At 37.6% G+C, this 13399-nt stretch overlaps 1 protein-coding gene across 1 annotated transcript in view; it reads right to left on the bottom strand.

The window, feature by feature from the left end:
* Positions 1 to 13399, bottom strand: part of LOC128638464 (uncharacterized) — a 665546-nt gene that overhangs the window by 219322 nt on the left and 432825 nt on the right. Inside the window, exon 12 of the mRNA XM_053690421.1 lies at positions 2648 to 2782. Coding sequence (XP_053546396.1) covers positions 2648 to 2782 — 135 coding nt within the window. The remainder of the gene's footprint in view (positions 1 to 2647; positions 2783 to 13399) is intronic.

The following is a 13399-nucleotide window of genomic DNA, read 5'->3' as shown; positions in this document are numbered from 1 at the left end:
GCTCATTTTGCAAGAAAACAAATAAGTGGTTTGCTTTTTTTAACACAATCTGTTTCTTTTTATGATTACTTTAATCTAAAGTAAAGAAGTAATAATAATTGTTATTAAAGAAGTACTGTTTTATATCCCTTTAAACATGGTTACATACAGATGGATATGTGTGCAATAATTAAAGGGACACTGAACCCAAATTTTTTCTTCTGTGATTCAGATAGAGCATGCGATTTTAAACAACTTTCTAATTTACTCCTATTATCAATTTTTATTCGTTCTTTTGCTTTCTTTATTTGAAAAAGAAGGAATCTAAGCTAATTTTTTTTGGTTCAGAACCATGGAAAGCACTTGTTTATTGGTAGGTGAATTTACCCACCAATCAGCAAGAACAACACAGTGTGTTCACCAAAAATGGGCCGGCATCTAAACTTACATTCTTGCATTTCAAATAAAGATACCAAGAGAATGAAAAGAATTTGATAATTGGAGTAAATTATAAAGTTGCTTACAATTGCATGCTCTATCTGAATCAGGATAGAAAAAAAATGGGGTCAGTGTCCCTTTAAATGTTCTAAAAATTATAAAATATTATTGTTGTTCCTTTGTATTTTGCACCTTTAAATTGCATACTGTTGATGTGAAAATACAGTCTGAGGGGCCCATTTATCAAGCTCCGGATGGAGTTTGAGGACTCGTGTTTCTTGCGAGTCTTCAGACTATTATAGTCCCTCCAGAAATCAAAGCTAAGGTGCCAGCCCATTTTTGGTTCAGCACCTGGGTTGCTCTTGCTGATTGGTGGATAATTGTACCCACCAATCAGCAAGCGCTATCCATAGTGGTGAACCAAAAATGGGCCTGCTACTTAGCTTAGATTCCTGCTTTTTCAAATAAAGATAGCAAGAGAACGAAGACAAATTGATATAAGGAGTAATTTAGAAAGTTGCTTAAAATTGCATGTGCTATCTGAATCATGAAAGAAAGAAATTGGGTTTAGTATCCCTTTAAGTATTTCCGATTCTGATTGTTGACAGAGAAATAAGAGACTTTCCCAAAAGCGTCAGATTCTTTTATTACCTCTGACAAGGAGGATTCTGGTAGCTAAATACTTCCATACTAAGAATAAAGAGTAACAGGGAAAGTGGGCATACCTGCTTTGTCCCGTTGTGGAATTTCATTCTATAAGATAAGAGATGGTTCTTACTTTTGTTGTAGGATTACCGTATATGCCTTGTATTCTATTAATCATTGTTTTCTATAACGCTATTTTTTTGTAAAGTGGATATAGAAAGTCCCAGTTTAGGTGAACAAACTGCATTGGTTGGTAAGATGACCATATCTAGACTGGAATATTTTACAAAGTCAATTAGTTGTTAAATGCGAATAGTATTGTCCCTGGCCTCTCTACCAGGGACAAAACCTGTCTGATCTCCATGGATAATATTATAAAACTTAAGTTGAAGCCAGTGGCTAAAATTTTTGTGTAGACATTTTTATATCTATATTAAGAAGGGAGATCGGCCTTAAAGGTGAATGCAATTTTAAACAACTTTCCAGTTCACTTTTATCATCAAATTTGCTTTGTTCTCTTGGTATTCTTTGTTGAAAGCTAAACCTAGGTAGGCTCATGTGCTAATTTTTAAAACCTTGAAGGCTGCCCCTTATTTCAATGCATTTGGTAGTTTTTCATAGCTAGAGGGCGTAAATTCATGTGTGCCATACAGATAACATTGTGACCACGCCCGTGGATTTACAAGTGAGAGGGTACCGATTGGCTAAAATGCAAGTCTGTCAAAAGAACTGAAATAAGGGGGCAGTCTGCAAAGGCTTTGATACAAGGTAATCACAGAGGTAAAAACAGTGTTGGTTATGCAAAACAGAGGAATGGGTAATAAAGAGATTATCTATCTTTTTAAACAATAACAATTTTGGAGTAGACTGTCCCTTTAAGTTGCTCAATATTGTATCAGTGTACCCAGTTTGGATATAACTGATATGTGTGCTGGGGAAAATTACCATTTTAATCAATATGTCAAAATTAAGCAAGAGGTGTGGAGCTAAAAGATCTTTGAATGCTTTATAATATTTATTAGAAAACCTGTCTGGGCCTGGGCATTTCCTCAAAGGTAAATCATTAATTGCGTTCAAGATTTCTTGTATTGAATAGGGGCGCCTATAAATATCCTTATCCTGATTAGACAATCTAGCCATATCCAGGGATTTGAAGTATTAATGAAGAGGAATCACATGGTTTGTGGTGGAACAAGGCAGATTGTACAATTTACAATCTGTAAAGTGTTTTTTATTTTATTTATTTTTGTTTTAAATGGTGCTTACCCTGTATACTGTCAAGATCATTTTGCGACTGCCTTTCAAACAGTGAGTCTTGGTTTTTTTATGACTTTGAAATTGAGTGGTTCTTTTACTTACGACCCATCAAGCTCAATTCTTCTGCATCCACCTCCAGGTTTTAGAGGCTATGTGATGTCACCAGCATCCCGGATTCCCCCACCTTCTTATCAAGCATAGCTGAGGGGGGGGGGGGGGGGGCACGATCAGCTTTGAAAATGTCCCCCCTAGGATTACAACACGTGGTCCTCATCCGCACTTAATGGGTTAAAGAAAATGCTATTTCCAAATCAAAAACAAGCTTTACCTGATTAGTGACGACATCATTATCACAGTCATAAACACATCTTCCATAGGGGCCCGTTCTTAGGGCTTCAGTCAATGATTCAATATCAAAGACACCATTACTGCACACAACATCCACAGGCCATGAAAAGTTTCCCTAGAAAACATAAGGAATATTTATGTCAAGATGTAAATAATTAAAATGGACACTGAACCCAATTTTTTTCTTTTGTGATTCAGATAGAGCATGGCATTTTAAGCAACTTTCTAATTTACTCCTATTATGAAATTTTATTCATTCTCTTGGTATCTTTATTTGAAATGCAAGAATGTAAGTTTAGATGCCGGCCCATTTTTGGTGAACAACTTGGGTTGTCCTTGTTGATTGGTGGATAAATTCATCCACCAATAAAAAAAGTGCTGTCCAGAGTACTGAACCAAAAAACTTAGATGTCTTCTTTTTCAAATAAAGCTAGCAAGAGAACGAAGAAAAATTGATAATAGGAGTAAATTAGAAAGTTGCTTAAAATTGCATGCTCTATCTGAATCATGAAAGAAAAAAAAATTGGGTTCAGTGTCCCTTTAAGCAAATAGGTCTAAAACACACACACATATTAAATTAACGTTTAAGAAATTAAAAGCTACTCTCAGCAAGCTGATAACATTTATTTATATTTTTATATTAAACCAAAAAGGAGGAAGATAGTTTTTTATTTTGCTATTATTTTACACAGATACAAATGTATAAAAATGCAGTCTTTGCTGATTAAAAAGATTCAGTTTTAAAACTGCAATTCTATAAATTAATATAAACAGAGCCTGATGAAACGGCCTTTCTAGCCGAGAAACGCGTTGCTGTTTCTTTTACAATAAAATACGGATTATTTTATACCTGTTCTGTCCTGTGTCCACAACATTACTAATCACCATCTATCGCTAAGAATGACTATCTACGCTTCACGTCCATCTCACTCCAATGCTCACAGCGGTATTGGTGTGTTCGGAGCTATACGGAATCATCAGAGGTGCTTGGACTGCCGACTGCCCATTGGAGGTCACTGAGTGACGTACACTAGCCGAGGTGTGTCTGTCGGGCGACTCTGAACAGTCCTGATCCGCGCTTAGAGGCACGCCACTTGTGCCTCCTTGTCTTTGAGTATTTGGCACAACGGGGTGGAACGATTATGTGTGGGAATCTCACCTGTTTAGACCTACGATACTGTTTTATGTTTTGGCGCCTCTCTTTTTTTTCTCTTCCTTGCATCACAGCTCGAAATCCATCCGGATTATCATCGGGAGTGCGGCCATCGTTTTTGAAGCTCCTAATACTGCAATCAACTTGCTAGCACCAGCGCACCCTCTGAGGACTGTTTATCCTCTTTCTACATCTCTAATTTTTATATATCGATTGTATACATCCAAAAATGATATACAAGTGTCCCTTTAACAAATGTGCTTCAAAAGTTCATATTTACACTAATCATTAAAGATTAAGCAATGTCTTTGTCAGCTGATTGATTCCTATGTCACCCTAAGTATGTCAGCTTTACCTTTGTTCTTGGCCTGTCCTGACCTCGTTTAAAATAAATCAATAAAAAAGCAAGATTTCTGTGCTGATGCTGGCTTGTAGCAGTAGAACTATACTATAAAGAACTATTATAGTGATAAAATGAAAGGCTCTAACTCATTAGAGCATGCCATTTTATCTCAAGCAAGATGGCAAAGCTATGAGTTTAACTCCCGCAAAAGGGTTTAAACACATGGTTAAAGCACCACTCAGGACCTGCAGAGCCAATCAGCAGTGCTAGTCTCACAGCTGAGTCGCAATTCATTTTATCAATATAATGACCCTTTGAGTACTTTAAACTGCTGTGGAGATGCTCCTCTGCTGCTCTAAATAAATCATTTACAGTGGATTTTCATTAAATTAATATTATTGGATGAAACAATTATTTTTTTATGTGTGTGTGAAAAATGATTCATCCGAAAAATTTTATTGTAACTAAAGGAAGAGAAAGAAAACATTTGTGTTTATGATAAACCTAGACACACTTTTTAGCATACAATTTTAAACAATCTTCCAATTTACTTCTATTATCTAATTTGCTTCATTCTCTTGGTATCTAATGAAAAGTATACCTAGGTAGGCTTAGGATCATCAATGCATTACTGGGAGCTAACTGCTGACTAGTGGCTGCATATATATATATATATATTCCTCTTGTGAGTGCTGGCTCGCTGTTCATCCCCAATAGTGAGTGCACTGCTGCTCCTTCAACAAAGGATACCAAGAGAATAAATTAAATTTGTTAATAGAAGTAAATTAGAAAGTTGTTTAAAAGCAAATGCTCTCTCTAAATCATGGGTTTCATGGTTCTTTAAATTTTTGCTTTGAAATTTTAAATATAGCAGACATTGGGGTAGATTTATCATACCCTGGGCGGACATGATTCGCTATAGCAAATCATGTCCGCCCTTTATCGTTAAATGCCAACAGCATACGCTGTCGGCATTTAACATTGCACAAGCAGTTCTGGTGAACTGCTTGTGCAATGCCGCCCCCTGCAGATTAGCAGGGGATGTCAATCAACCCAATCGTATGCGGAGGCAGCGGACGAGTTAAGGAGCAGCGGTCTTACGACCGCTGCTTCTTAAATCCTGTTTCCGGCGAGCCTAATGGCTCGCGTGGAAACAGGTGCATTAGGCACCATTCGTCAATGTTAAATCGGCCCCATAGTATCGGCTCATTGCAGATGGCTATGCTTCCAATGTGGATTCAATATTTATTTTTTTCTTAGTGAATGTGTATATAATAGGTTTGTAATACACAAGACCCAATGATCAAAAGCTTTTCAGCATGGAGAAATCACACCAAATCTTTCATACAGAACCCTGCATAGTCAGATAAACAGCTATCAAGCTAATAGTTGCCATTATAAAATAGTTTGAAGGACCTCATAGTATTGATGAGACCTCTTAGATAATCTCACTAGAGCAGAGAGCTTTAGATCAGCAGGCTAAGTAGCAAGTAATTTATATAAAACAATATATATTGCCTCACCCTAATAGCACTCATGAATGGATTTTATTTCCCGTTTAAGGGTACAGACAGAAATATGTCAGAAATTAAAGGGACATGAAACCCAATTTTTTTATTTCATGATTCAGATAGAGAATACAATTTTAAACAACTTTACAATTTACTTCTATTATTTAATTTGTTTCCTTCTCTTGTTATCCTTTGCTGAAATGTCTATCTAGGCAAGTTCAGGAGCAGCAGAGAACCTAGGTTTCTAGCTGTTGATTGGTGGCTGCATAAATATACTGATTGTCATTGGCTCACCCATGTGTTCATTTAGAAACTAGTAGTGCATTGCTGCTCCTTCAACAAATGATACCAAGAGAATAAAACAAATTAGATAATAGAAGTAAATTGGAAAGTTGTTTCAAATTGCATTCTCTATCTGAATCATGAAATAATTTTTTTGGGTTTCATGTCCCTTTAATTAGGTGGTACTTACTGTTCTCCAGGCTCTGCCCCTTTATACTATATTATCCCCTTCACTAACGGAACTTGCCCAGTACAGGAAAATTATTAGCATTTTTGCTACCACTCCGTTTAAAAAGAAATAGAGCATTTGTTTTTTTTATTTACATATGAAAACAATATATTTTTTTAAAGCAGACAACCCAATGTATTGATCTAGGCCTATTTTGGTACATTTGATGCCACTATTTGGCCGCCAGGTACGGTCATATAAAAATATTAACTTTTTTCACAGACTTTGAGATTACTGAAATTACTTAAACACAACTACTGCTGTCATAAGACAAATGATTTTAAAAGCTTCTCTGGGATCCCCTTTGTTTGAGAAACAGCAGACATGCATGGCTCTGCCATTGTTTTTTTGGCTATTATAAAGCCACTTATTGCAGCTGCGCACCACACTTTTTAAATTCCCGGAAGTGAAGTGGATAATTTTTGCTGCAGTGTAGGCATTAACCTTCCACCTAACACCTCGCACCCCCTGATCCCTCCCTATCTGATTCCTAGCAAACTTTTGTCTTCCCTCCTCCCCCCACACTGGTCACCACCATCTTAGGTACTGGCAGTCAGTCTGCCAGTATACAGTTTAGTGGGGGGTTTTTACATTTATTTATTTATTAATTCCCTCCTCTCCCTGCCATCTCCCTGATCCCCCTCCAACAGATCTCTGACATGCCCACTGTCCACCACCATGTTTGTTACTGTCAGACAATATTTATTTTTATTTTATTTTATATAATTATTCATTATATTTATATATTTATCCAGTATGTATAGCCTCCTTCCCCACCTGTCCATATTTTTCGGTAGCCTAGGGACCCATCCCTCCCTCTTCCTTCATACATTTTCTGTAGTGTAGGAAACCCCACCACTTCCTCCACCCTGGGCTGCCCACTCACCTCCCTCCAACAGCTCCCACTCAGCACCAACGAATAATTGTTACAGAGAGTGACAGAGACAGTGTCACTGTGTATACTGATTGGAGATCTGGCTTCATATGTTAAGGGACCACTATCTATGTTTCCTTAACATATGAAAGCAGATACCTGCCCTATTTGTGGCTCCCGCCGTTTAAGCTGACATTGGGGACCGCAACATGCGCCTCTGTGCTGAACGTAGGTACTACAGTACACCCATATGGCCAATACGTCCATATTGCACAAGGTGTTATACACTTTTGGAACATGTTTCATTATTTGCTAGGGCAAATGTTATGTGTATTATTCTAACAAACTAATATATTCATGTATTCAGTTTTGTTTTCAGCTTTCTGTAATCATAATGCTGAGCAGTATGGGGATGCTTAAATGAACAGTGAAGTCAAAATGAATCCTCAGACAGAGCATGGAAATCCAATGTATTTCTATTATCTAATTTGCTTCAGTAACCTTTGTTGAAGGGCATACCTAAGTAGGCTCAGAAACAGCAAGGCATTACTGGGATCTAGCAGCTGATTGATGGCTGCACATATATGTCTCTTGTCATTGGCTCACCAGATGTGTTCAGCTATGCCCAAGTAATGCATTACTGCTCCAAAAGGATACCAAAAGAATAAACCAAATTTGATAATAGAAGTAAACTGGAAAGTTGTTTAAAATTGTATGTTCTATGTGAGTCATGAAAGAACAATTCTTGCCACTACAGTTAGGTCCCTCAAAGAAGGTAAATTTTACTTTATTTATCTAGCTATAGTTCTGTATGTGAAGGAGACACCTGCATTACAAAATAATGTTAATCACCCCCAAAGATTTTGTGTAATTTCTCTCTATGCTTTTCGATTATCTGTGATTTGCAAACAGTTATCACACATTATTTCTGGTGGCTATAAACCGAATGCAGAAGAAGGCGAACGCTCATGGGATTCAGCTCTTTCAGAGCCGCATTTCTTCAGTTCAACAAACTAGGATCTGGACTTGCACAGATCCTAGTGTGTTGAACTTTCACAAGGATAAATACGGCTCTAAAAAGAGCCAAACCCCACAAGAGGCCGTCTTCTTCCGCATTTAGATCCTCACGAAGAATCCATATGCACACCCCACCTATAAACTAATGATATTATGTAACATTTTTCTTTGAGCACCAGCATTGCATATATGTTTAAGTGTGTATGATGTTTGCATGCTCTATATCAGACATGCTCAAACTTGGCCCTTCAGAGGTTTTGGTACTACATTTCCCATGATGCTCAGCCAGCATATCAGCTAGTTAAGCATCATGGGAAATGTAGTTCAAAAAACCTCTGGAGGGCCAAGTTTGAGCATGTCTGCGATTATTTTTTTCCAATGCCTAATGCACTAGTCTATGCTTTTTTTTATTTACAGCATTACTGGTTTACACAGACCAGGTGTTTATTTTCTACTTTAGTAACTGTACTACTTTTTTCTCAGCTGCCAGAATTTATACTATTTCACTTTTGTTTTTTGGTAAGCTGCCGACGTGTGTATAATAAATGACTAGGCTGACCAAATTGCCGCTTTAAAAGGGGACACATATGAAAAATACATATGTCAGGGCTGTTTTCAGGGCTGTTAAAAGAAATAGTTTTGTATAAGAACCCTCACATATGTATTTTTCATATGTGTTCCTTCTTAAAGCGGCAATATGGTCAGCATATAGATGACCCATTTATGTAGCCCATCACTGGGAGTGTCTTTGTAACAATGTATAGTTTTTGCTTATTCTTTAATAACATTGTGCTGCTTTTCAGACTCCTAACCAAGCCCCACAGTGTCAGATGTATACACGCGTTTACAGACTCCTGCTGGCTCCTGTTTATGTGATCTGTCTTTTCATATGCGGGGGAGGGGGGAGTGTCTGCACTTCCTGCTTTCCCAGCCCCTTTTCACTGGGTGTCCCAACCTAACCTCTTTAACAGTGCTAAACAGAGCTTCTAAGTGAGTTTATAAAAGGTTTAATACTGGATTTTTAGATCAGTATCTGTGAATATTCTTCTTTATAGTAGTGTCTATTACATGCAGTTATATGAAAACTGGTGTACACTGTCCCTTTAAAAGGATAGCAATCACGTATTCTTTCTAGTTCATATGTTTATTTTTTTATTGGAACAATTTATTTATAGCTTCAATTCATCTTATTCTTGTTTTATGCCCAGTGCTTGTCAAAGTGTGCAGCCTACTTCTGATAAACATTTATGGAGCCAGACGCTGCATATGAATCTAAGTTCTATTCAATTGAATTCAATATTCAGGACAATTGCATTAACCCTTTCCTGACTTCCCTCCACATCCTCTAAATTCCCACCATACCCTTAAAGGGACAGTCTACTTGAAAATCGTTATTGTTTAAAAATATAGCTAATCCATTTATTACAGAATCCCCAGTTTTGCATAACCAACACAGTTATATTAATATACGTTTTACCTCAATGGTATCCTATTTCTAAGCCTCTGCAGATTTCCCCCTATCTCAGTCCTTTTACAATCTTGCATTTTAGCCAATCAGTGCTGGTTCTTGCATAAACATTATAATTCTCCACGGGAGTGAGCAGAGTGTTATCTAGAGGACACACATGAACTACCACTGGCTGGCTGTTGTGCAAGATTTAAAAAGCACTGATAGAAAGGGCAGCCTGCTGGCGTTTAGTCACAGGCAAACTTAAAGGTTGTAAAGTATATTAATATAACAATGTTGTTTCCGCAAAGCTGGAGAATGGGTAGTAAAGGAGTTATCTTTTAAACAAAAAATAAATAAATCAGGTTAAATGTCCCTTTAACCCCCTAATCACAACGCCCCACCACACTCTTAATCCCCTAATCACAAGATCCCCACTGTATTCTTAAAGAACCACTAAACTGTAAAATTTTCTCCCCGATAATTTGCTCCTAATTATCCATTTTACCTGCTGGAGTGTATTAAATTGTTTACAAATAGCCTACTGAAAATTTCAATACTTAAAGGGACAGTATACTATAAAATAGTTTTTCCTTTAAAGTGTTTCCAATTACTTTTTTTACCAGCTGCAGAGAATAAAATGTATGAGATTTGCTATTTAAGGCTTATTTGTGTATATGAATTTGCTGATTTTGTGTTTTGAAGCCACAACCTAATAAAATGGGTTGAGCTTGTAGGTATAATTAGATCTCATTATTTTATCACATTGTGTACATATACATGCTTCTTTATCTTATATCTGTCCATAAACCAATCACAAATACTTGGAGAGAACAATGGAAAAACATTGTATTACCTTATCTCTTCTATACCCCACTGGGAGTGTAATTTCTTCTGCTGGCTGTGTTTAAACAGCATGGCCTTAAAGGGATAGTATAGTCAAAATTAAACTTTCATGATTTAGATAGACTAGAGCATGTAATTTTAATCAACTTTCTAATTTACTACTGTTAACAATTTTTCTTTGTTCTCTTGGTTTCTTCATTTAAAAAAGCTGGAATGTAAGCTTAGAAGCTGGCCCATTTTTGGTTTAGAACCTGGGTAGCACTTGCTGATTGGTGTATAAATGTAGCCATCCAATCAGCAAGCGCTACCCAGGTGCTGAGCCAAAAATGGTCCGGCTTCTAAGCTTACTTTCCAGCTTTTTTAAATAAAGATGCCAAGAGAACAAAGACAAATTGATAATAGGAGTAAATTAGAAAGTTGATTAAAATTACATGCTCTATTTAAATCATGAAAGTTTAATTTTGACTAGACTATCCCTTTAAGGCCAAAAACTTTCCAGATAGGTGGGGATACCACAGGCTAAACCAACTATTTCAAATGCCAATATAAGGGTAATGGAAATACAAATTCCAGCAAGTAAAGTGGGTCATTGGAACAAATTAAAGGGGAGACATTTTTTGAGTAAACTGTCCCTTTCAAGGGACAGTCGACTCCAGAATTTGTACTGTCTAAAAAGATAGATAATCCCTTTATTACCCATTCCCTAGTTTTGCATAACCAACACAGTTATATTAATACACGTTTTACCTCTGTGTTTACCTTGTATCTAATCTTCTGCAGACTGCTCCCCTTATTTCAGTTCTTTTGACAAGCTTGCATTTTAGCCAATCAGTGCCCTCTTATAAGTAACTCCACAGCGTGAGCACAATATGGCACACATAAAGTAACACCCTCTAGCTGTGAAAAACTATTTCAAATTATATCAGATAAGAGGAGGCCTTCAAGGCCTAATAAACTAGCATATGAGTCTCCTAAATTTAGATTTCAACTAAAAATACCAAGAGAACAAAGTAAATTTGATGATAAAAGTGAATTGGAAAGTTGTTTAAAATTGCATGCCCTATTTGAATCATGAAAGATTAAATTTAACTAGACTGTTTCTTTAAGACCTACACAGCATCCTTAAACCCCTGCCACCCTCAATGAGCCACTGTGTCTTTAACCTTTTAGCACTAAAATACATCTATCAACACAGATAAAATACTTGGGTCCCACAATCATCCTGTTAATAACATCCCCCAATACAAGGAACTACCTCCAACCTATCAAGTCCACAACTAATTAAAGATCCCCACCCTAATGAGCTCCACACGTGCTAAAGGCCCCCACTCTAGTTAACACACCTACTTAAGATGCCTTACCTTAACCCTTTCGTGACAGGGTTAAAGTGCCTACATCGGAACAACTGTTCCGATGTAGACAAATTGAAACTACGCGATCGTGCATACGATCGCGAGATTTCAATTATTGGATCGCATCTGGGGGGCGTCCCTACAATCCTAGGAACGCCCTCCAGACCGCGATTAAATCCCTGAAGCACAGAAGGCTTCAGGACAGCCGTTAGTTATGACGTTCCATTCCGTCATAACGGCTTTAAAGCCCAGTCTAATTATGACGGAATGGAACGGCATAACGGCTTTAAAAGGTTAAAGGGATAGTGAGCTCCAAAAATGTTATTGTTTAAAAAGATAGATAACTCCTTTATTACCCATTCCCCAGTTTTGCATAAACAACACGGTTATATTAAAGGGACAGCAAACCTACAAACTAATGTTATATAATTCTGCACATAGTGCAAAATTATATAACATTAGCTTAGCGCCAAGTTTATAAAACAAAAGATTGCTTAGATATTATATTTAAAAATGCAATTTTACTGATCGCTGCTCCTGACTCTACTGAGTGGGTCATAATTTGCATAAGCGCATCACTGGCACGCTGTCTAGTCACAGACGGCCCAATCGCGCCATTAAACTGAATGTAGCTTGCTCCCGCTACCAGACCAGAGCGGAATTAGTTCATAGGTTTACTGTCCCTTTAATATACTTTTAACCTCTGTGATTACCTTGTATCTAAGACTCTTTTGACAGCCCCCTGATCACATGGCTATTTATTTATTATCTATTGACTTGTATTTTAGCCAATTAGTGTTGTGTCCTGCCCAACTCCACGGACATGAGCACGCTATCTATATGGCCCACATGAATTAGCTGTGCTTGTTGTGAAAAGCTAATAAAAAACATAATTTATGCTTACCTGATAAATTTATTTCTCTTGTAGTGTAGTCAGTCCACGGGTCATCCATTACTTATGGAATATATCTCTTCCTAACAGGAAGCTGCAAGAGGATCACCCAGCAGAGCTGCTATATAGCTCCTCCCCTCACATGTCATATTCAGTCATTCGACCAAAGCAGACGAGAAAGGAGAAACCATAGGGTGCAGTGGTGACTGGAGTTTAATTAAAATTTAGGTCTGCCTTAAAGACAGGGCGGGCCGTGGACTGACTACACTACAAGAGAAAACAAAATTTATGCTTACCTGATAAATTCATTTCTCCTGTAGTGTGGTCAGTCCACGGGTCATCATTACTTCTGGGATATTATCTCCTCCCCTACAGGAAGTGCAAGAGGATTCACCCAGCAGAGCTGCTATATAGCTCCTCCCCTCTACGTCACCTTCAGTCATTCGACCAAAGGACCAACGAGAAAGGAGAAGCCCAAGGGTGTAGTGGTGACTGGAGTATAATCCAAAAAATTTTTTTAGCCTGCCATAAAAAACAGGGCGGGCCGTGGACTGACCACACTACAGGAGAAATGAATTTATCAGGTAAGCATAAATTTTGTTTTCTCCTGTTAAGTGTGGTCAGTCCACGGGTCATCATTACTTCTGGGATACCAATACCAAAGCAAAAGTACACGGATGACGGGAGGGACAGGCAGGCTCTTTATACGGAGGGAACCACTGCCTGAAGAACCTTTCTCCCAAAAACAGCCTCCGAAGAAGCAAAAGTGTCAAATTTGTAAAATTT

Source organism: Bombina bombina, chromosome 8, assembly GCF_027579735.1.
Source record: "Bombina bombina isolate aBomBom1 chromosome 8, aBomBom1.pri, whole genome shotgun sequence".
NCBI classification, from domain to species: domain Eukaryota; kingdom Metazoa; phylum Chordata; class Amphibia; order Anura; family Bombinatoridae; genus Bombina; species Bombina bombina.
The sequence above is the reverse complement of the archived record's forward strand: the minus strand, read 5'-3'. Positions and strand labels throughout refer to the sequence as shown.